Source organism: Trematomus bernacchii, unplaced genomic scaffold (genome assembly GCF_902827165.1).
Source record: "Trematomus bernacchii unplaced genomic scaffold, fTreBer1.1, whole genome shotgun sequence".
Classification (NCBI taxonomy): Eukaryota; Metazoa; Chordata; class Actinopteri; order Perciformes; family Nototheniidae; genus Trematomus; species Trematomus bernacchii.
Genome location: NW_022987828.1, coordinates 907,701 through 931,600, shown reverse-complemented (window position 1 = coordinate 931,600; position 23,900 = coordinate 907,701). Strand labels below are relative to the sequence as shown.

Genomic DNA, 23,900 nt, shown 5'->3' with positions numbered 1-23,900 from the left:
CACACGGTTTTTTGCTCTCTGAATATGCTAACCAGTGTCCTGGTAGCACTCTTCGACTGGCTTAACCTCCCTTATTTAAATATCCCTAAATGATTTACTGCCGTTGAAAAAAAGTTTTTTTAAAAAGTGTGATTTAGAAAAAGTATAGCGTTCAATTGGGAAATGGTTATACAATTATAGAGCAGCTCATAGAATAAAAAGTAAATATGAAAAATGGAAATGGGTGATGGTATTGTAGTTAACATGCCCATGGATGTGAAAGCTTGTAATTACCTTTGCATACCGTTAGGTGGCGTTATAGTAGCAATGTAGCCGACCAATCTCTCCATTAACCTACTGTAATAATGAAGGCACATATTTGGGAAAACTGAAGTCAACAAGAGCCTTTAGAATTAACCCTAAATAAAATATGCCTCTTCAAATAGACCTTAATATTGATCATTGCATTAATATAATCACAGCTCTAGTGCAATATGTGGTTTAAATACATTTAAATTGCATGTTGCTAAATTAGTGTTACTCATATAGGACCTATACCAGATTGTATCTTGTTTGTGTATTGTGGTGACTTAAATGATTTTGTGGAACTTACTTTGTAGAATGTTATACTAAACTGAGAGAGAGTCGAGAAAAATCTAAATTTTATATTGAAGTGCGTGTGCGCGTATGCGTGTGTCTACTGGTATGAGAGTGTGCGCGCAGACAGTATTTATTCTTCTTGCTGAGGCTCTCAGCAGACAGTAGCCTGTCTGATCCCCTCTCTCGAACATCCCCAACAAACAAAAGTATATTACTTGCTGCTGTTTTTTAAGGAGAAGCTAAATAAAAGAATACCTGACGTGTTTGCCTCAGCTACCAGAAGCAGACGCAGTCCCTCTAAACCTACACCTGACGGCTATAAGGAACTACCTGCATCCGATAAGGAACCTAGTCGACAAAATCAAGTGTGTCGTGAGGGAGGGGGTGTGGAGAAAAGAAGTCGAATGGGAGAGAGGGAAAAGGGAGAAGAGACATCGAGGGAGGGGAAAAGGTCAGGGACACGGGGGGTTTATCGCACTGCCAGAATTAAGGAGAGTGTCTACACCAACGGTTTGGCAGTCGAAACCAAGGAGACGAAGTGAAATACACCAGCAGTCCAACACTTACTGTTTTCCGCAAGCACTACTGTGGATTTTTAAACCTTATCGACAACTTCCAAAAACTATTTGTGTGCTTTGTTGAGGTCCAGGCAACACAGAGGGCACTTTTGGACCGTGCGTAATTTGGAGAGTGTATTGCCACACTGCGTCAGGATGCACGTCTGCCCGCTGCTGTTCATCCTCTGTCTGCTGTGCGCTGGACGCGCTCAGAAGTTCTCTGCTCTCACGGTAGGAAGAAGAGCCATTCAACTTGCAGAATATGTCTCACTAATGTCCAGGGTTAAAAGAAAGTATTTGAGTAAAGGATATGCTCCTTCATGCGTAACATTTCAGAAATCCCTTTTGTCAAGGTTTTTTTTTCTTAATCAGTAAGTACATATGACAGGCATTTATCCTCCTTTTTGTATTTATTGTCAGTGTTACCTCTGATAACCTTTATTAAAATGACCAAACTTTTATTGAAACTATTTAACAAACATAATTATATATTAACAGCATTATGGCCCATGCTGACACTATGATTTTTAGGTAATCTCTCTTCAAAATAAGTTTCACTATTTTTTCATATCTGACAGATTTCAGGCTGGTTATAAGATAGATTAAAAAACCTAACAGATTCCGAGGAAGTACTGGGAAATGAGGTCTCTATTTAAACTCCATTTCACTGTGTTTTAAGGTCTCTGCAGGCAGAGGCTGTAGTCTGTTCAGAGCCTCTACCTGCCTGCATCCCTGCTCTCTCCTGTAGTGCCAGGGCTCTGCAGGTTACTCTCCAAAGCACATGGCACTGTTTACAGCAGCAGCAGAGCTTTGCATAGAGTCCATTCACTGCATGAGAAAGTGCATCTTAGGAGCACACATAAGGGGAATTTCATGGCCACTATCAAGTGCAGGTACAGTGCTGAAGGAGGAATAATAGAGAGCGGAATGTGCACTGTCAGAGACTTCACCTCTTGATTTAGAGTTCGATGTGACAGCAGCCTCCCCCGGCATCGTTATTTATGGTCCGGGTAAGGATGCCTTAATATCCAATTGGAGACAAATAGCCATGAGTCGTTAACCTGCAGGTGAGGGGTCGGAGATCCTCTCTCCCTGACGGCACTATGGAGATGTGGAATGTGGGAGGAAGTGTTGTACTGAGCAGATGCTCACCCTGTATTTTCACCATGACACACACATTTACACATGTATGTTTCTTTATTGAGATGGCATGGGTAGTAATACTTAGCCATTTGTGTAAAGTTAACACAGATACGACACAGAGTCCACACTTCTCAAGACTGCAAGAATGAGAAACCTATTTCTTTTCATTGCATGTTTCAGTGGTAACTGTGTCTGCCCCACTGTGGTTCATTTGTTGGAACGGCACATGGAGCACTGAACTTTTTTTATAGTACTTTGTGCGAGATTAATTGCTTATTGTATGACACAGGAGAGGTTATTGTTGGTTTCAAGGAAATGTCTCCATGTGATATTTTGTGCATATTTGAGGTCGAACAGGCAGTTAAATATATGGATGAATGCCCAGGTTATTCATGAGGCAGACTTTTCCATGGTTTATGGAAGTCTGAAATAGTATCTGAAATGATGAGGGAGCATTGGCTGCCTCTCTTTCAAACCTGGTGAAAGCCATTTCAGTATAACATATGGACTCCATTGCCCCCTATGCTTTCATACAATTGTGCACCTGCTCAGTGATTTTTCTTTGTCACTTGACTATCACTGGCCTTTCACACCCCCTTCTTTTCTTCTTAACATCTTTCACAGCAATTAAATGGCTTTTCCTTTGATTGAGTTAGTAGCCTGGTTAAAGGCTGTCACTTTCTTCCCTTTCCACCATGCTGGAAACTAATGATCCCCTTTGCATCCTCGCGTCCACGCAGGAAACTCCCGCCAAGGCCATTTAACACGTTTGCCACGGCTCTCAGCTTGGGCCCCTATTGACCCTGCGGGGCTGTGGTGTGAGGGGCCTCTCGGGGCGCTGGAAGCGGGGGCCTCCTAGCCCAGAGGGCCCTTATCAGCCCACAATGTGCTCACTGCTGGAGTCTCGCCTTCTCCGTACTCCTTTCAATCCCACAATGCTGCAGAACCAGGGGGAGGTAATTGGATTTGATTTGTATGCTGGTTTGTCTTGGAAGAAAAAAAAAGTTTCCCTTACACTCCGCCAGTCTCGCCCTCTCTCGCCCGTCTCTTGTTCCTTTGCCAACCTCTTGTATTATTTGAGCAGATTTAGAGAGAGATCACGCAAAGAATACAAAAATATTCCTGAAAACATACAAATAAAGAGAAAGAAAAACAGAGATGGAGAGCTGTCTGAAAGTAAAGGAGTTGAATCACAATATGTGTTCTGTCTTGTATGAGTCTGCTTCCATGATAAATCGGGGTGTATGCTTGTGATGCATGTTGCAGAGGCGTAGACCATCGATCACTCTCCACCATGTTGCTGTGCATGGTGATGTTGCCGGCCTGGAGAGGCAGGAATGAGACATCATGGGAATGTCAGGGCTCTGCCGCGGCCTCGCCCATCCATCACCACAGACCAAACACTAAGAGATGTGCAGCCGACAGCTAACTGCCATTAGCAGTACACAAGAGGAAGAGGTCCTCAACACACCATCCGTCTCACGCTTCTTCCTCTCACTGGCTCTCACATCTTATTTGTTCTCCTCCTCCTAGTGTGGCCAACTGTGCTTTTGAAATAAACACTTGATAGAGAATCTGGGTGGCTGATTTCATAACTGTGTTTTTTCCACGCTGTGTTCTTGGAGCTTTATCGTCAACATGCAGGCGCTCAGCTGTGTGCTTTGCAGTGGACATCTAGCAGGATGCTGGGCGGCTGAATGAATCAGTTTGGGTTGTCAGTCTGCTGGCTTGCGGGGGCTTATGCCGACCGTGCTGGTGTAGTGTGAGCACGGGGGTAGCCAGTACGAGCCGTGGCGAGACTGGCGGACCACCACCAACCATAGCTGGACGCACTCAGACTCCATCAGAGCAGGGACTGGCTGCGGTCAAACACCCTCACACCAGCCTGTCACGCCTGCTAGACTTTATGTGAAGGGGTGAGCTGTGAGTGACAGAGTGGAGGGTGAGAGGAGGTCAACTCCACACAGGGATGTCCTAACTGTTGTGGGAGGACAGGGGGAGAGGGAGGGGGGGTACCGACGGGAAACTGTCAGTCAGATGCAATGAAGCAAACAATCCAAGAAACTCAGAGACACTAACAAGGAGGGGCAGGGTGATGTTAAACTCCTAGTTTTTCCAGATAAATGGACAAAGAAATGTTTAGCTGGAAAAAGAGAAATAAAGTGTCCCTATTACAAAGCACTATAATAATGAAAACTGTTGCTTAGTTAATGAAAGTCAATTTGGCATTTGTTGGTCACCCAAGTTGGTTAGAAGTCTTCAAACCAACCTCTCTCGCATTCAAAGACAGGAAGTGACAGTTTCTTCAGGAATTAAGTTTATATTGTTTAAAAACAGCATACCTGTCATCCAGTGGTAGTGGTACCCAACCTTTTTGGCCCTTAAACAGAAGCAATTTCTTCATTACAGATAGTAGCCTTAATCTGGAGAAGAAAGGGATTTATGTACCTCTCATGTTGTTCAATTTGAATGATTTCAGAGGCTAAGAAACTCGTTTTCCGGGGTGTTGGCCTAGCAATTAAAGACTTGGTAGGCAGCTTTTATCTTTGGGCAAACATTCCATAATAACCTTTCACATTATAAATCATGTTGTCGGAAAGTTATGTGCGTCCTCTTGTTTCCGTGTAAAGCCCTTAACGGGACTCTTCTCGGGTCACAGGTGACCAATCACAGGTCGTTTCGGAGAGACAGCGTTCCTTTTGCTGTTCTACTGCAGAAGAGCATACGTCCTTCAGATGGTGAAAGCGTGATCAATGTTGGGAAATACTGCAGAAAAAGTTGCTGTTGCACTCCAAAGCAAAGGCATTTATGACGGCAATAAAACATGTGTCAATGTCGGTGAAGCACTTCACAGATTGAAGGGAAATGTTGCTAATATTTGAGCTTTCTGCCAAAGGTTCAAGGCCACGTGGATAAAGAGCCTTGGATCCAAGTAAATAATGGCTGGATGAAAATCTAAATTTGGATGATGTGAAATGAATTACTTATACTATAAGATATTTCTGTATGAAGTGTATGAGTGGTAGGCTTAAGAAACCATCAATTGGGATTCTTGTTCACAACCCCCCTTTCTCTCTGCCCCATTTCCTATCATTACGTTTTTGTTGCTATCAAATACAGGCAGGAAAAGCCTTGAAAAACAACATGACCCCCATCGTTTTATTTTACTTTCACATCTTGTGAACCCTCAGATTTATCTTGGGACCTTTTAGCGGATCCCAGACGACTAAAGGGGCTGAAGACAAATATGAACCCTACTGCTGTGCCCAAAATAAATGCAATACTTCATCAGTTCCCTTTAACCACTGGAAATAGAAGCATTCAGCATTCATATACTGTTAACCCCAAAGGAGGAAGAGGGATTACTCTCCATATGTCTGTCTAGAAAGATGGATGAGTCTTGAGACTTGGACACAGGCTGTTCTTGTGAGGCAAACTGCTTTCCAGGATGCTTTTTGTCTTCTTCTCATGACAACACATCATTTTAAAAAGCCTGGGAAGAAAGAGCTTGTAAAGAATAAGTGTTTTGAAAAATATTATTCAATTGAAAAGATTCATCTTCCCCTCCCTCGCGGCTCCTCTTCCGATGTGTTTGAACGGGCCTCTCCTCTCTGATCCCCCCCCCCCCGGGAAGATTTATGAGTGGGGTTGACAGAGTGGGTTGTAACCCCCCACCCCCTGGCCCAGGGCGATGCTGCCTTCACTGCCAACCCTCTTCCAGGTGCATGCAGCCCTGCAGCCCTGCTGGTCTGAATGCAGGGGGCTGCCATCAAACGTCATCTCTCACTTCATTTGTAAGATGTCAGACATAACAAATTTCTTTATTGGTGATCATCCCACCCTTTTCATGGATGTGGTTTTTTTTCTTGCCATACTTTATCTTGCCATGCCCTTTCTTTTGATAAAGCATAACAGATTTGTATGGCTTACCTTTAATTGAAGGCTTTGATTCTCTGCTTTGTGCCATAGATTGATGTGTGTCTGTGTGTGTGTGTGTGTGTGTGTGTGTGTGTGTGTGTGTGTGTGTGTGTGTGTGCGTGTGCGTGTTTTTCTTTTGTGCAAATGTTACCATCATAACAGAAGTCAAAAAGAGAGCAGATAGGTGTTACTCTTTAGATATGACTGTCTTAAGACAGCACCTGCGTAAGCATATAGAGTTAGTTTTTTTCCGCTCAATCCAGCTCATTATATCACCCAAATGAATGAATCAAGCTAACTTTATGAAAACCCAAGACTCAAACTGTAGCAGCACAAAGCTCCTTGACATCTAGTTGATTCAGCCACTCATCATTCACCGTCTTTTCATTCATTGTAGCAGTCACAGCTTGTTGCCAACCCCCTTCACCACCGCCGCCGCCCCCCATTGTGTGGCCTGGCGAGGGGGTTTCATACCACGGTGGCAGATACAATGGTGGCATTGACACAGGTGATCCGATGCGTACAGCCAGGAGTCTCTGTCCTTGTTTCTCTTTTCATGGCTGAGTAAAACATCCTCAGGAGCGATTCCAGGTGAATACCTGTGCAGGTGTTGGCACAGACAAAGAGAAGGGGAAGCGTCAGTCAAGACTTCTCCAGCCCTTGAGACGGAGACAAAGCATGGCTGCACCCTGACAGGCGTGTAGTAACACACTGCCTCATCTCTCTGTCCGTGTGTTGCAATGCTTTCTAGTGTATTCATGGGAAAGAATTGCTTATGAATGTCCTGATAAAAGTTGAACAGAATTAACCATTTGTATGGCTTTGGAAATGGACACCTGTTTTTATAGAATGCATTTTCTCCTACACATGTCAAACCTTAGTCTTCATGAATCCCTCCAGTATCCCACCTGTTGTTGTTGTTGAGATTAAAGTGTTTTCATTACATTTCCAAAATATGTCTTATTACACAACTGTTTTCTTACTCCTGCAGTTCCTGCGGGTGGATCAGGATAAGGAGTGCAACATGGAATGCAGCGGAGCTCCTCGCAAGCCCCTGTGCGCCTCCGACGGCAGGACCTTCACATCTCGCTGCGAGTTCCTCCGAGCCAAGTGCCGCGACCCCCAGCTGGAGGTCATCCGAGGGCCATGCAAAGGTCAGGTCATGAGTCACGCTTCAGCGCCGCCTGGCTCTCTCGAATGCGCAGAGGGGGGTCACAGGAGAAACTTGTGGAAACTTAAATTCATTTCAGCATCATTGATTATTTGAGTGCTGGGACGACGAGTGGGGTTGACACAGTGAGAGCTGGAGGGGGGGTTTATTGCTCCATGGCTGGTTTCATCACTTCACACCAATTGTACTGATAAAGAAATCGTATGTTGATTTGTCAAATGAATTAGTTTGAATGGAAATGATTTATTTATACTTTGTTAGAAATTCGAGGACCTACGACTTCCTCAGTGATATGAAATGGCTTGTGCTCGCTAAAATCAAATTATTATGCAGAGTCAAGGGCATCTGAATGAAATCTCTTGACAATAATTAATGGCTTCATTTTCAGCATACTAGATGTAAAGCCGTATGTATGTGACCGATGGAAGAGTGGAGATGAAAAGCAAAAGGGGAAGGAGAGCCAATGAGGTCAGGCAGCTCACAGACTCCCTCATTGTTGGACCCTTACACCCCAATGCTGAGGGCCCGAACCTTCTCACCCCCGCCCCACTCACTAACTCTATACTGCGACTTCATCGCTCTACAGACTGGGGACAATGCCCCATTCTTACACATTTCAATATTAGATCACTAATGCAGGGATCGAGTGCGAAAGGGTTTGCTTAAAAAGAAGTCTCATATGATGGAAAAGCATTCCACGATGTTATGCCCGTTCTGGGTCACTATGGCGACGTCTCTAAGCGGACATCTGGATGTGGCGGACAGCGCCTTGACACAGAATAGAGGATTCCAGCTAGGAAGCTGAAAGGGACGAGAGTCCATGAAAGTCGTATTGTATACGTCAATAACATCGGGTCTATAAGAGCTCGGACCCCCCTCTGCTTCTGGAGGGCCGGGGTGAAAGACACAGCAGCAGCAGCCGAGTCAGCAGCCGAAATAAACCAGGGCCGGTCTGCCCTACCAGCACAGAGATGGGATTGTGTTTGAGGATGGTGAGCCTGGCACCACATTTGTTTTCTATCACTGCGCTCGGATGATTCAAGTGTCCTGTCATTTTTTCCACCACTTTTTTTGTCCGAGCCCCCAGAGGAAGACGATGGTTTGGGGTTTTTCCCCTGCAGCTAACTTTAGAGCTCCTCAACTTGCTGTTTTCCTCCATCCGGAACATCCAGTGACAATGATACACACACACAGACACACACACACTAGGCTGAGAGAAACCAGTGCACATTCCCCTGCCTGAGTCTAATGGCTAATCTACTGTTGGCTCTGCCAGCGCCATGCAGCCTCCTGACCAAACTGTTTTTGAACTTGGCATGAGTCGTTGTTTTAATGTCATCTGAACCTGCCTGGCATCTCAGCTTATGTGTCACACCAAGTTCCCATCAAACCCATCGCTGCCCAACATTTCCTGAGAGTTTGCACAGCTGGTGTTTTGGCCAGGTGAGATGAAGCAGCTGTGGAATGACAGGATGAGCCATGGCTTTGACAGAGAGATGCGAAAAGACATGAGGTGCTTATAGGTGAAGAAGTTGCTGACCAATATTTATGTCGACAAATAGTTAGAGGACATCTCGAACTGTACAGAGCAGACGGTCGAGGTTTTTAAACAGACATTAAGGAAGGGTCATGTTTTCCTCGTGCATCAGCCCTTTTCTTGGGTGCCTGGAATGTTCTACAGGAGCTCAGTAATGGCTTTACCACCAGGCACTGAGCAGGCTTGTCTGACTTGCTCCTAATGAGGCCGGGGGTGTTGGTTCTATTCCCAGCCACACAAGTAACGCACGCTTCCGAAATGTCTTGAATTGTTTCCCCTCCGTCTCTCCTCTCTCCCTGCATATTTCTTTCATTCCCCACCATCTGTGAGATTCAACAAATCTTCCCCTGACTTTTCAAAGTATGTGGGGTTTAATAGTTCATAGAAAAACAGTTGAGCTGTGGATGGAATCATGGGTTTCTGTGATATTTAGTGATACCGGTGATTTGTGGTGCTCCTCAGATACGTCCAGATGTGTTGCAGAGAAGAAGTACACAGAGCAGCAGGCCAAGAAGCTCTTCCCGCAGGTCTTTGTGCCTGTGTGCAACCCTGATGGCACATATAGCGAGGTAACAAAAAAACTCAACATATATGATGTTCGTAACTTCTTTTTTTAATATGAGGCAAAGCTCTCAACTTCTGAGACCACAGAGAAAAAAAGCGAAAATTAGCTTAGCTCTTTTCCCCTGCAGGAATTGAATTGTATATTATGAATTTCTTTGATTTCAAGGCAGATTTCTCTATTTGCGACATTTTATTGTGAAAAATGGTGACATATTATGAGAAAAAATGTAATTCTTGAATCCCATGTTTACACCGTCCAATATTTTATTCTCCTATATTCCATTACCTAGCTTGTGCTGACTTTGTTTACATGCTGTTTGATTACAGGTTCAGTGCCACAGCTACACTGGATACTGCTGGTGTGTCAACCCCAACGGCCGACCCATCAGTGGCTCAGCAGTGGCCAATAAAAAACCCCGCTGCCAAGGTGGGTAAAACCCCAGTCTTATAAAGCAAAATGTAAATAGTTATGCACACTGTATTTACAAGTCAGTGCCGTATTACAGGCATCGCATTTTGTAACAAGACCGATGTATGACATGAAAAAGAATGGCTGATCGACACCAGTACGCGGTTTCTGTAATTGTGTAAAACAAGGATGATCAATTGAATTCAGCAAAGCATGACATTGTGTGTTTGTGGGGGGTGTAATCGTGAGTCCTGTGGGAAAGTGGTCAGTGACTGGACTGACGGCCACAGGGTTGGAGGGCCACCCGAGGACCGAGTGTTGCTCAAGGCCTGGAGCTGCGTGTGTGTAAATAAGCCTGGTAGACAATCCCTGCTGCAGAGTTGAGCAAGAAAGCTAAACTGTAAGGAATGTAAGTGTTCTCCGAGGATGCCAAACAATCAAATAACCAATGCCACATGTCGTCCCCGTGCGTCTCCATGGGGCCGCCTTGGAAGTTGATGCCGTCTTGATAGTGAAAATGTGCCAGAGGTAGCAGCAGCAGATGTATTGTTAATATGAAAATGTCATAAAATGCATCTTGATCAACATGCAGTGTATTTAGCCACTTCCAATTCAATGTATAACATTTGGAAATACTAAATGTTTTTGTTGCTGTGTCATTCCCTACATTACTTGATTTATGCATTTTTAATATTGATGATAACATGGAATGGGTGTGTGTTGTTGAACTTTTAATTAATGTCAACATGTTGCCTTGCAGCTTCAAAACAAGAGAGAGCTACTACAAGAGAGCCAGGTAAAGCAGGTGAGTCTTTTATTCGAGAAGAAAATCCTCTCAGGGGCACATTGAATCTTTTGCATGCATGCTTTTATGTGTGTCTATGTGTGTATCATCTAAGCATGCATGTACATGTGAGTGTGTATTCATTTGTTGCTCTGTCTGTTTGCCTGCATCTGTGCTGGAGATGTGCAGGGCGGGTCTCCTGTTAAGGCTTGCCTTTCTAATATTTTTTCAATTTGAGAGAGTGCGAGCAGCCCGAAGGCTGATATAAAAGCAGACTGCAGACTAAGGAGAGGCTGGGGAGAGCTTTGATGCACACCGACAGCAGATACAACAGCCTGCTGTCTTTATAACAACAGGGAGCAGCCAGAATGAAGGAAAACTGACTTTTCAACTTGATTTATCTTGGTTTCCTTCTTTTTCAGCAAGAAACAAGGAAATGTTCTCACTTAATCCACTCTTCTTTCTCTCTGTGTCTCATCAACATTTACCCCTCTTCCAGATATGAAACCACTCGACTCCAGATTCTGTATTTTCTGATTTGTTTAACTGCTGTTATTTGAAGGCTCAGAAAGCTAACGTGTAATTTGGCTTGATTCCAATTCTTTCCTGATGTGATCGTCTGTGTATGTTGCATGTGTGTGTGAGAGAGAAAGTGTGTATGCATCCAGTTGTTTTTGTCACACTGATTATTCCCGTCAGTGTGACATTTAGGTCTTTCTCTCTGTAAACACTCTTGGGTATAGTGTCTGTCTGAGCCCAGCCAACTCATTACACATAGATCAAGTGGGAATGCAACATTTGAGAGAGGAGGAGGGATGGTGGGAGAGGGAAAGAACTGGTTGGATAAACAGGGTGGTGAAAAGCAGAATAAACTGTAGATTTGTGGTGTGCCAGCACTGGAAATAGCAGCGATTGCATCAATATTTGGATTCAGCCAAAGTCCTTCAGTACCTAAGCAGTTCACTGCAGCCCTATCTCCTCTTTTATGATCAGCATATTGGTAATGTTAAACACCAAATGCTTTGCCCTAAAACCCATTTTACAAATTCATTCACAGGCTGGAATCATATGCAGCCGACGACTGACAAACAGCAGTTAAACTAATGCCGTATGACCACAAATAGCGCGGGGGTTTCCTGGCAGATGCTAAAAGAGGTGTTACAGTCATGTAAACGGCCGCAAAGTCAAGATCGGTCATTAGTGGTTTATCGTAAATCCGCATCATAAATACGCTTTTTGAAATGGCATTTCCATCCGTTAAGTGAGCAGGGTAATAACATGTCTGCCCCAGTCATTCACACTGACTATGTATTTTTATCCACCAAGCATGCTTAAGAAGATGAATGGCTGGCTTAAAATACTTGCATTTAATGTAAGATCCTGATTTTGCAATGGAGAATTCATTGTTAAAGCAAATGAGTTTAAGCTGGAGCCAACCATTGTAGATGCCCTGACTCATGCACTAACAGAGCTTTGCTTTGAGCAGAATGAGTGACCTACACTGAGGTTAACCACACCTACAGCCTTGGTTTTACCCTAAGCGGCTCAAGACCTCCATCCCCGTCTCCCTCCCACCACAAATCAAACAAACAGAGTCCAAACAAACACTGAGCTCGATTCTCCCACTGTTAATTGGTTTCTCTCAGACTTGGCTACTGGGTTCTTCACCCCTTGTATCTCTCCCACCTTCAAACAGCTCTCATGACTCAAATGCAGGCGATGGATGGATGGAGAAAAGCATCAGGGGCAACTGCTCCTCATCTTCTCATTCATTTGAACTGACCTCAATCTGTCCTCCATAGCATAATCATCTCCCTTGTTGCATGAAGGGAAACCATGGGAATATATGACCACTAAACTTCTGATTTTGCTCCCTTTTTCTCTTACTGTAAGACACACCGTCTTTCAGCTTTCAACACACACACACACACAACTCTCTCTTTTTCCTTCTCCTCTCCTCTACTTCTGATTCCATCCTTCTTAGCCGGGCAAAGTGCAAATCTCACTGAGTTAAGTGTTCTTAAGCTTACTCTCGTAATTGTAGTCTCCTTGCAAATATTCTCCAATCTAAATGCAGATGAGACCGGCCTAGTGGTGGATCCGCAGCCTGCCGGCGACGAAGAAGGTGAGATATTGTTTGTGCGTTTAATGCGATACCACTGAGTGACTCAATTGTTAATTGTTAGGATGTTTGTGTAAAACTAAAAGGACAACTTCAGCATGACTTGTATGTTGCTCTTAAGCCTCCATAAGCTACTGGTAATACCATCAAGCAAGCCAGTAACAAAGAGCGGCAGTCATGACAAGTTGTGTCACTCCATAAGAATTTCACTTTTAGCTTTTCTTTTACTTATTTACACAAGGAATTTACTTAGGTGCTTAGCTTTGGTTAATTCATGCTTCAAATCCACTACATTTTGGGAGAACTATTGTGCTTTCTACTCAGCTAAATTATCTAAAAGCTTTATTTACTGGCTGCATTTCAAAGATTAAAACATCCCCCCCATGTAAACTAGTTAAAAGGGCCCTATTATGCTTATTTTCAGGTTCATATTTATATTGTGTGTGTCTACTGGGACATGTTTCTGTGGTTTAATGTTCAAAAAGGTGTTTATTCTTTCTCATACTGCCTGTGCTCCAGCACCTCTTTTCACCCTCTGTCTGAAACCAGAGCCCAGTCTGCTCTGATTGGTTAGCTGGCCGGCTTGGTCAACTGCTTAGTGTGTCACGTACAATGGGTTGGAGCTCTAGCCAATAGAAGCACTAGTGTAACATAGGAATGTCACTATGTTACTGAAGTAAACAAAGGAGTCCAATGGAGGCGATTCCTGTTAAGCCCCGAGCCTGTTTTTCAGGTTTCAGGGTCGAAAATGACATGCCCAAAACAAATTACTACAACTTCACTTCTAAAAGGGTTATATGAATAATTTCTTTTATCAAAGCAAGGTTACATCTGTGAGTTGGATGTAGAAGTGTCAGAATCAATATAGATTTTCTCAGTCAGAGTCAATTCAGATGGAACATAGTAAAAAAAGGTAAATTCTTACCTCCGCCTAAAGAAAAAACATTACTTATAGTGAAAACCACCCTTGAATGATGGGATGGTAGACTAAAAGCTTTAGGAATCCAAACTATAACATATAATAAGTACCCTGTATCAAGATTGAGGCAAAACAAGTTAAATTTGACCTTTTTAGAGAGGTTTAGCAAAAAAAAGGTTCCAGGCGGAATAAGCTTTCGGCACATTTGGGTATATCTGGTTCCATCAGTGCCATTTGACCTTTTTCAAGTACCAGACTATAAAAATGATGTATTACATTGAATTATCACCATAGGTATTCATTTCATCCAAAGAAAAAAAAATTAAATAAAAAAAATTAATTCAAAATTTAAAAATTTAAAAAAAACTTTTTTTTTTTTTTTTAATTTGTGAAAAAAAGAAAGACCCGCCGACGGGGGCTTTGGGGCTTAACAGGCAGGGGTGGGCGATAAACTCCTTCTGGGGAACTTTGGGATTTTAGCCTTTGCCGGCCATTTACATGCGCAAAAACCTATTTAATACAGTACAGGAAAGGGAAAACCACACAAAGCATAAAAGTGGCTATTTAATATCAGCTCTAGCTCAACAAGCTGCAACATTCAAATGTTTTTTAATTGAAATAATCTAGAAATATAAACCTCTCAAAAGGGTAAATCTGTTTTAAGGGTTGAGTTTAGTTATGATACTTCAAATAAGCTAATACATCTGTGAGTATTTATATGTTATGATATCCGTTGAACTTCAAATGGTAGAGAAACCACTTCCTACATTTCAAGTTCAATTAAGATACTCTCCATCACTGTGAATTGGAAGCAGATGATCACATTGAGCTAAGATGCACTTTTATATTGTGAAGGAAGCAACATATTATAATTGTGATCGCCAGATAATACAGTGGGCTACTTGCAGACTCTTGTCGCTGCTTTATTTCTGGTCACAGCTATCATATACGATTTATTTCCCACCTGCACTGCAGCAGTTTGAGAACCGGTAACCTTGATGTACATTTTACAGTCTGTGAGTTTTGGAACCCCCAGGTTTGGCTCAGATGATATACGAGTGTGTTTTCTATTGGAGCTAATAAAGCTGTCTTGGTGATTTCTTTCAGACATCATTTCCCAGTACCCCACTCTGTGGACGGAGCAGGTCCGCAGCCGACAGAACAATAGAACACGAGCACCATGTGAGTTTCAAAGACCATTTTTTATTTAATGACGGCGATCGGGTGTTAGCAAACCTCAACTGAAAGCACGCTCTGTGTTTTTTCCGACTTGTGTGAGCAATCATGGTTTGAGGCTGTTCTTGTCTTTTAAGGACAGATGGTGGGTTGTGAAAGCAATACATCTTGGTGTTGGAGTGCGTCAGGCTTAAAGGATCTGCTTCTCTGTGGTTCCTCGCGTTGCAGCGTATCTGTAATTATCAGCACATGGCACAAACACAGGATCTCCTATTCTTCTGCCTGGTCGCTTCTGGTCTCCTCTTACACACATGCCCGTTTATCTCTTTGTACAGATCAGTTGCCTCTTGGCTCTTAGGGGAAATATGTTGCTTTCTGAATAAAACAATGCAATTTTGAGGCTTGCCTGGAGATGAGAACCCTGCGTGCATTTGTGTGTGAATACCATTATCATAATTTACAGCCAATAAAAAAAACCTGAGAAATGCAGCATTGATGGTTTTGATTACCATGTGCTCTTTGGGGTATTGGGGTGGAAAAAAAACACCCGCCTCAACAAAGAGAGCCCATACGGATGAACTGGAGCGAAGAGAGTCGGTTGAGAAAGCGGGGAGGCATTTCATTTGGTCGCTTTTGTGTGGGTAAAGAGCTCTAATGAAAATAAACAAAGAAAAGGGATATCCATAATCCCGCAGTAGCTTCCGAGCCTCGAGGGCGAAGCAGTGAAGGGAGGGAGAGATTGGTGATGAAAGCCCTCATGGCCAGAAGAGCTCTACTTTCATCCCTGAGTTTAATGCTCAAATCTCAGTTGGAGAGCTGCACGGCAGAGAAGGAGGCTGCTGCAGAGGAACGTCTGATTAGATCCTGCTGAGGCTCTGCAAAACCCCATGGAAGCCGCTGCATTCTCCATACGTACGGATACAAGAAAGGATCATGAAGCATCGCATTTTCCCCTAGAATTCTGAACATGTAAACATATAGATCCCTGGTGCTTTATAGTACCCTGCAGTGGTGTGTCAGACAGTGAGTGTGGGTGTGTGGAGAAGAAGGCCCCGACTGACCACCGCTATGCGTTTGTCTTGTCTGTTTCTCTCTCTGTCACACACATCCACAGAGGGCAGCCGTGTGTCCAAATATTTACTTAACTTGGGGCATAGGGAGCTGTACTTAGTCATTAGCCTGTTAATGTGTGTAAACAGTGCCACGGGGGGCTGATATAACAGTCTACACACACTGTCTCCGAGCACTCCACCCCTTTGTCTTCTCCAGCCTCCTCCACTGCTTCAGGCACGTTAGAGTGTAATGAGAGAGCAGTGCATGTATTTAGTTTTAAACAGAAATTAATTTAAACACACTGTAATTTGTATAAATCCAAAATGTGTAAGCCATATCTGACTGGAAGTCATTCTTAACATTAAACAAACCCTCTTCTTCACGTCAAGTGTGTGTGTCTGGGGCGTGTGTTTGCCAAGTCACACAACCAAGACCACCTAGGTGCATGCTGTCTTTATGGGTGGTGAGTGTGTGTTTGGATGACCAACCTCTGCCTCCCACTGATTCCTTTAAAGAGATGCATTGTTTATTCGATTAATCGATAAGTGGATCAAACTAAAATGTTTTCCTACTATGTTAATAATTATTCTTTAAAAAAGGCAGAAAATGCTGTAGCCTCTCACATATGAAGATTTCCTGCTTTTTTATATCACAATAAACTGAATATTTTTGGGTTTTGATCTGACTGAGAACATTAGATGGACGATCAATCTAGAAAATATTTAGCACACATATCCAAATAAAGAATGAAATACTGGTTTCCAGTCCTCACCTCTGACCCCTCTTCCCAGCCTCAACATGTGACCAGGAGCAGCAGTCCGCCCAGGAAGAGGCTAGGCAGCACAAGAACGATGCTGTGTTCATACCCGACTGTGCCCAAGGAGGACTCTACAAGGCGGTCCAATGCCACCCCTCCACCGGCTACTGCTGGTGTGTGCTGGTGGACACTGGACGGCCCATACCTGGGACCTCCACCAGGTGGGAGAGACCTCACCTATGGTACTTTCACCCTCATTTACACAAATTATTGGAATTTATTGCTTGGTTCTTTGTGACAGACAAACCAGACAGTTGTTAAACAGGTAAGAGATCATTAGCAAACCAAACACAGAAGAATGGACAATTGAGAAGACCTGGGTGACCCTGCTTCATGACCTTTGTTGGCAAATGTGTAAACTAGACGTACTAAGGCATAATTGAGCATTATCTCTATTGCAGGTCCAACAACCATGTAAACATACCTCTATTTAGAAGAAACTGTCAGAACTCAAGCAATACAAATAAAATGCACATTAGTCTGCCATTAGCAGACGGATAGACATCTCCATTGGCCATGAAACAGAGTGACTCAGTGGTCTGTGGAGCGGCAGGTCAAAGGTCAGTCAGGCTGGCATAGTTGGGCACTGGTACACTCTTATTGAGCAGCGAGGCTGGGTATCAGATTAACAAGGCTTCAGGCAGAGTGCCAGACAGCACATTAGCACGCATATGGAAGCATGGATTTCCCCCCCCCCCCCCTTGTCTCCCCTTGTTCCAGCCCAGCTTTTGGCCCAGTGGCACGGCGGCAATCGAGGCACCGCCGGCTCGCCAAGGGAGGCCGTGAAAGCTTCCTTGTGTCCCACGCTCCCTGTCTGCCTCTATCTCTCATTCTCACCCTCCCTCCCCCCTTTTTCTGTTCCTCATCCTAGCCCCAAATCCTACCCCGCTTTGTGGATGTGATTCACAGCCTCTGGTTTGCCACAAAACAATTATTTGAATCCCTGAGATTTAACTGTACACCGGTAATTGGAAAACATTGCATTCCGCTCTGATTGTACAAACAGGATAGTTTTACTGAAATTAACAATGTGTTTTATCCATTTCATTTCAAGTGAATTGGCATTTTCTGATGTGGCGTATTCTGTGTCACAGGTATGAACAGCCAAAGTGTGACGGAAATGCCAGGGCCCACCCAACTAAACCTAAGGACCATTACAGAAGCAGACATCTCCAAGGTAGGTATCTAAATACTGGACCCAGTCTCTGTTTATCCTCTCTGCTCAGACCACATGGAGAAGTTCTTCAGCAGTCGACCTCCAACTGCTGCCGTGCTTCCAAGGTTGTGATAACATTGCGGGGGTGTGTGTGTGTGTGTGTTTGTTGACATCATTAGCACTGTTGGTCAAGGAGATGCTTGATAAAGAGTTGAGGATTGCCAGATACCACCCCTCACTGGTCAATAAGCACGGAGACAGAGACGGATTGGGGGGAGGATTAATCTCAATTGACATGGGAGATGAAAGATAGTGGGATGATAGCAAGGAGGAGAAACAGCAGGCAGCAGAGGTAGAGATAAATGGATAATAGGATGCCAGAGACAGGTAGTGATAGAAAGACTGACAACTGTTTGGATAACTTAATTGAGTTTGTGGGTGGTGGGCTTAGGTGTAGCAGGTGAGACTATGTTTGTGGTCAAGAATGCAGAACTTACATTTTGCTATATTCTAGTGGTATTTACAAATGGGAAGCACTACAAATGGATTAAAGGATTGCATCATTTTGAGGGAAACTTTAAAAAAGAATAAAGCAGCACTCTGTGTGTTCTTCCAAGAAAAACAACCAAAGTAGTCTTTTCAGAAAATGCTACCAAAACAATAATGTTTACACTCAAATGATAAAGCATGGATCAATAGAACCTCAGACTATGACATGAACACTATGCGTTTCCCATGTATTACCATGTTGGTTTCGCTTATACATGACCACCTTCAATCGTTAATCGGAGTCATGTATTTCTTCTTTTTTCTTTTTACCAAAACCCTGTTCTTCACCCTAACCCTAATCCTAACCCAAACAAACAATAACCTTATTGATATTACATAACAAAATGTATTGGTTTGGCATTGATAAGATGTGTCCTGTCAATGTGGGGTGTTAGATCATCAGTGTTATTTTTGAAGGGCCATTACACAACGTATTTCAATTTGAGGGACTTTAATATGCTTTGTTTTATGGCCATTATTCCACCAACTGATCTAATGCAGAATCATACAAGCACTTTGCTTAGCTTTACAATGGAGCCCACATGAATGATTAAAACTACTAATTAAAACAACTTAGAACAAGCTTATTGGTATCTTAAGTACTATACCAATTTAAGTTAAAACTGTTCACAAAACCATTATAAATGTCCACTTTATTTTGCTGAGCATCTTCCAGTTTTAACTTTCACCAATTCCACTGACCGTAGTTTTGCACTTTGACAGTTTTACAATGCAGTGGATGGAGTGCCTTTACCTTTGTTTTTATTACATTTATAAATATGCAATGACTTGTCCTCCTCATAAAACCAATGATAGGCAAAGTAGAGTTATTGCTCTTGCTGCTGAATACAACCAAATCACAGTTTAAAGCTTAACGGTGCTTGGCAAATTTGTTGTTTTTTTGGTGGTTTGGTAAACATGTTAATAATCCTCCAGCAAATGAACAGAGCTGCCACTGTTCCCGTCCCATCCACGAGTGTTTATGTAAGAGTGTGCCTGGCCAGAGCTGCCCTCTGCTCGCAGGTGCTGCATTTAGCAGCAGAGCAGCACTCAGTACACTGGCATCGAGGACTTCTGTACAGTGTGTATTAAACATTAGGATAGACAGTTATGGATGAGTGCTCCTGAGACACATGTTACTCATCTTAGCCAGTGGCACTGCTGGTGTGTGTTATTGGAAGATATTGAACAGGAATAATGACAGTGTGTAACTGCGGAAAGTGTGAAGTGGCGATGGGGTGGAGAACAGCCACAACTGTCCCATGAGAAAGACTTGAGGTCCCAACCAAACACCTCCTAAACACATAGTGGAAGGACAGAAAACAATATACTCCTTCAGCCATGCAATCACCTAACACACGCTCAAACCAGAACACAGACTTCTTTCTATACGTGTCAAAAAACCTGCACCATATCAACCAGGTCTCCCATTATAAAACACGCACGGTCAAAAAACACAGCGTCTTGTTTTCTTTATGAGCAACGGCTGTAAACCGTGTTACTGTATAAACCGGGGATAATTATAAATGTTGCCTTCACATTGCTGCAGCCCCATTTGCTGTTGAAGCGCTGGTGTTGAGAGGTTTATGGGGCGAGATGCGAGAAAGGAGAACTTTGCCCTGAAAGGGGCAGGAGGAGGAAAGCGGAGTATTTGGCAAGCTTTCTCCCCAGAGATGGGTCATGGGATAGCACTGGGGCAGCCATTGGGAGCTGCGGCTGTGAGTGCTGACAGGACTCTGCCCCATGTGGCTCTGTAGAAAAACACTGCTTCTTATTGACAGTAGCATACGGGCGCACACATGCAAACATGCACTTACTGGCCAACTTTTCACAGGCAGCAGATATATGGAGGCGTATGAATACTGGTGCTGACCTTAGCTTTTCAACAAGAAAACTCTTTAATCACTTGAGGCTTTCTTAACTTCATTCCATCCTGCAGCTGTCAAATGTGGGCATTACATAATTATAATCATTATGGAGTAAGACAGTATAGTCTTATTTTGCTGCAACCATGAAGGGAATGGAAAATGGCCTCAATTTCCTCTGAATGACAGCAGGAACATTTGTGTCCTTTAGCTAAACGACATCCAGACAGACATAAGCTGATCTGTCCCGCCACAAGAAAAATCTTCTGTTGCCAGAGGGACGGGACTGTAGCCTAACCTGATGGCTTCCCATTATGAATGGAAAACTGCAGACATGCACAGATTCCTGCAGCATTACGGAGAGGACGTGCGCTCTCCATGAAAAACACTAATCCTAGTCCAACTGCATCCCACAAATCTCTTTTCAGCCAGATAAAAACACTTTGCCTTCTGAGGGTGCAATTGTATGACTGTCTAGACACATTTACCACAAGAGCCTCCACAAGGCACCGGTTTAGCCATCAACAGGTGGTCGGATATTTTACTGGGCTTGGACTAGGGAGGGCCCACTAAAACTTAAGCGCAGGTCTGTTCAATATGTAAATGAGGCTGTGGAACAGTTTGGACATGTGGATGTTTCAACCCCCTTGGCCCGGTGCAGACAGCTAAAGCTCCGCGCTAGTTGTGAAAGGTGGAGTGGAGGTGGAATGGAGGTGGAGAGGAGGTGCAGTGTCGGGTGTTTATGCCGATGCTGGTCGCCACCTGTTAGAGAGGAGCAAAGCATGCTATTATCTCCAACACAGGAGAATCTGGCCCCGCAGGCCTGGGCCATAAAAACAAAGTGTAGCAAACTGGAGAATTTCTTCTTCTCCACAGGCAGGATAGCAGAGGGAAGCCGGACTGTGAGAAAGCAGAGGGTAGTCGAGGAGAGGAATCTCTCTCAGGCCTGCGTAGCCTTCAGCTCTTCCAGAACAGGCTCAGCCTCCTCACTCTTAAAACTATACGGCCACACGCACAATTACTATCATTAGGGTCTTTCCACCCCAGTTGTCCCTCTTTTTAATCTTTTTCTGCCGTTCTGCGAGTAATAAAGCTTCTCTGTTGGTTTTAGCTTGGTAGGTAATGATAGATTTTAGTCTCTTCTCAAATAGTAATCCCACCTCACACAGAAGAGCAGGTGTTGAGTTGTGTCTCTGGATGCATACCTTTAAATCCGACATCCCTCAGACTCAACCCAGGACCAGTGTCTGTCAGGATTGTATTTGGACCCCTTGATGTCTCAGGTGAGTCTCAGGCGCTGTATGGAGCTTCTTGTCCATACATACAAGATGAAGTAACATCTTCTCTGCTCCAGCTGTCAAAGCCACTCGGGGGCCTCCAGCATGATTGGCAGGTACCCTCTTCCTCCTCCAGATAAGGGGAGGTTTGACACTTTATGAGAGGGAGTAAAAGTCGACTCAGAGAGTCATGTTTGGGTTTATTTCCCTCTTCGGCCGTCTTGTTCTCTCTAAAACTACAGTGCCTTTTATATGACGTCCCTCCCCAAACATTTATTAGGCCACCTATGACTGCAGCATTCCACATTGTAGTAATGCTGTTGACGAAGGGATACTTTTTCCATGTTTGCTGACATATGAGTACATTTATTTCCATATGATTCAGGTATCTGTGGTTTTATTTTCCAGGCTGTCCTGGGGCAAAGAAAACAGAATTCCTGACAAGTGTACTTGACGCGCTGTCAACAGACATGGTGCACGCCGTCACAGATCCAGCATCAGCCGGAAGGTATGGCCTTTGGAAATAGATTTGTCCATCTTACAATTATGAATGGACACCAGTGGGTTTGTTTGTGCTGTGCTGCAGCTGATTTTAAGAAAGCTTTTGATCTCCAGTGACAATACTTATTTCACACAGTTAGATAAAGTGATTATTAGCTCATGAACTGATATCTGTCATTTAGGATGGCAGAGCCAGACCCCAGCCACACCCTGGAGGAGAGGGTGGTCCACTGGTATTTCAGTCAGCTCGACAAAAACTCCAGCGGGGACATTGGAAAGAAGGAGATCAAGCCCTTCAAACGCTTCCTGCGCAAGAAATCCAAGCCAAAGAAGTGTGTGAAGAAGTTTGTGGAGTACTGCGACATCAGCAACGACAAGGCGCTGTCTCTGCAGGAGCTGATGGGCTGCCTCGGGGTGACCAAAGAAGAGGGTGAGCTAAACAACACGTCTGCTTGTGTTCTCCTGCAGCATATGTATCTTCTCACTTACACATTGAGGGATACAATTTAATCATGACAGCAGTCAGATGATATATGAGAAACAGGGATGCAAGGTTTTTATTTAAATTGACTGTTAAATATCCCAAAACTGACACGCATTGATCGTATGGTTGTTGAGGTTTTTTTTCTGTCTCATAGGGGCCAAGCCAGGAGAGAGTTTACCTTCCAGTAAATTAGTAAGTAAACCATTCTTCCCATACTAGTGGATACAATGGCTTCTTCTGCAGTCCAACAGTATCATTGTTTTAATTCAAACAGTCAAAAGTATGAAGAAAAACAAAAGCATGTTTGAAACTCACTTTAATTTCCTTTCCTCAGAATCCCTCGAAGAAGCAAGGCTAAGCATCTGAGATTTCCCCTCCAGCACGGAGAACCTGCCCTCACCAATCGGCAATAATGGAAACCATAGTATTTGCACTTTGTACTTTAAAATAAAAATGTAAATTCACTTTGTAGAAATAAGGTATTTAAACAGACTGCTGAATCTGTGAATGATGTAGTTAGCTTTTGATGTCCTGACAAGCAAACATTATTTAACACATACAATGTATGTGTCCTTTGTGTGTCTAAAAAGTATACTTTTCAGAGTTGTACAAGTTTTCATGTTTGATGTTGCATTTTGTGCCCCTTCCCCGAGTGTAATTTTCTCCTTACTTTGATGATGGTAATACGGATATATGGATAGTTTGCTACAATAACTTAGACCACGCCATCTCTCATGTACTGACCTATAGCTTCTTCTCTTGTGCTTTGTACAGCAGTTTGCAAGAATGTTTTAAACAGACATCATAAAAACGTCCTCCATGTCCACATGTAATCGTGTTTATTAGGAATAAAGAACTCTTTTATACATGTTGTTCTCTGTGCGTCTGCCAGTCTTAGTTTATCCGAGGTTAATTGGGTCAGCAAATTCCTTTGTTTCTCTCCAATCCAATTAGTGTTCCTAGTTTTCCTTCTCCTCACATAAATCATGTAATGTCGGCCGTTTAGTGTTTTCTCGCTGTGTCTCTAATAAAACACCTTGTTGACACAGTCTTTATGAGCCAAGTATTAGTCATACATAGCAAACGTCGTGTATCATCTTATTTTCAGACTCTTGCCAATTCCCCTGAGGCAACATTTGAGAATTGGAAAAAACGGATGGTACACTTATGTTTGTTCTCGTCACAGATTTCCCACGTAGACTGAAGACAGATAAATGGTCCAATTTCTGCTGTGTGTACTACGGGTGCCCATTAAAAGGGCGTTATATGAGCCTGTGCGTGAGTGTGAACATGTGTATTTGCATAAGGTATACTTACAT

The 23,900-nt window shown here is 43.5% G+C and overlaps 1 protein-coding gene across 5 annotated transcripts; it reads left to right on the top strand.

Moving 5' to 3' along the window:
* The first annotated feature begins 738 nt into the window (after window positions 1–738).
* On the top strand, window positions 739–23,449 carry smoc2 (SPARC related modular calcium binding 2). Of its 5 annotated transcripts, none has more exons than XM_034152485.1 (13): window positions 739–1,367; window positions 7,189–7,351; window positions 9,368–9,474; window positions 9,797–9,896; window positions 10,639–10,674; window positions 12,740–12,787; window positions 14,811–14,885; window positions 16,724–16,931; window positions 17,844–17,926; window positions 22,005–22,104; window positions 22,280–22,527; window positions 22,736–22,773; window positions 22,916–23,449. In XM_034152485.1, exons 1-13 carry the CDS (start codon window positions 1,293–1,295, stop codon window positions 22,937–22,939), a joined length of 1,305 nt encoding a protein of 434 aa, XP_034008376.1. In that variant the 5' UTR covers window positions 739–1,292; the 3' UTR covers window positions 22,940–23,449. The 5 variants fall into 5 exon arrangements, with proteins under 5 accessions (XP_034008376.1, XP_034008378.1, XP_034008375.1 ...); XM_034152487.1 differs by having other exon boundaries at window positions 10,639–10,683; window positions 16,724–16,910; XM_034152484.1 differs by having other exon boundaries at window positions 10,639–10,683.
* Window positions 23,450–23,900: the final 451 nt, after the last annotated feature.

What these genes read in the sequence shown, in the direction of transcription:
- smoc2 (XM_034152482.1), top strand. Translation starts at nt 1,293, where the DNA reads ATGCACGTCTGCCCGCTGCTGTTCATCCTCTGTCTGCTGTGCGCTGGA. An exon ending in TGGGAGAGACCTCACCTATG is followed by an intron (nt 16,932 to 17,843) that starts GTACTTTCACCC and finishes TCTGTGTCACAG; the next exon opens with GTATGAACAGCCAAAGTGTG. An exon ending in CGGGGTGACCAAAGAAGAGG is followed by an intron (nt 22,528 to 22,735) that starts GTGAGCTAAACA and finishes TCTGTCTCATAG; the next exon opens with GGGCCAAGCCAGGAGAGAGT.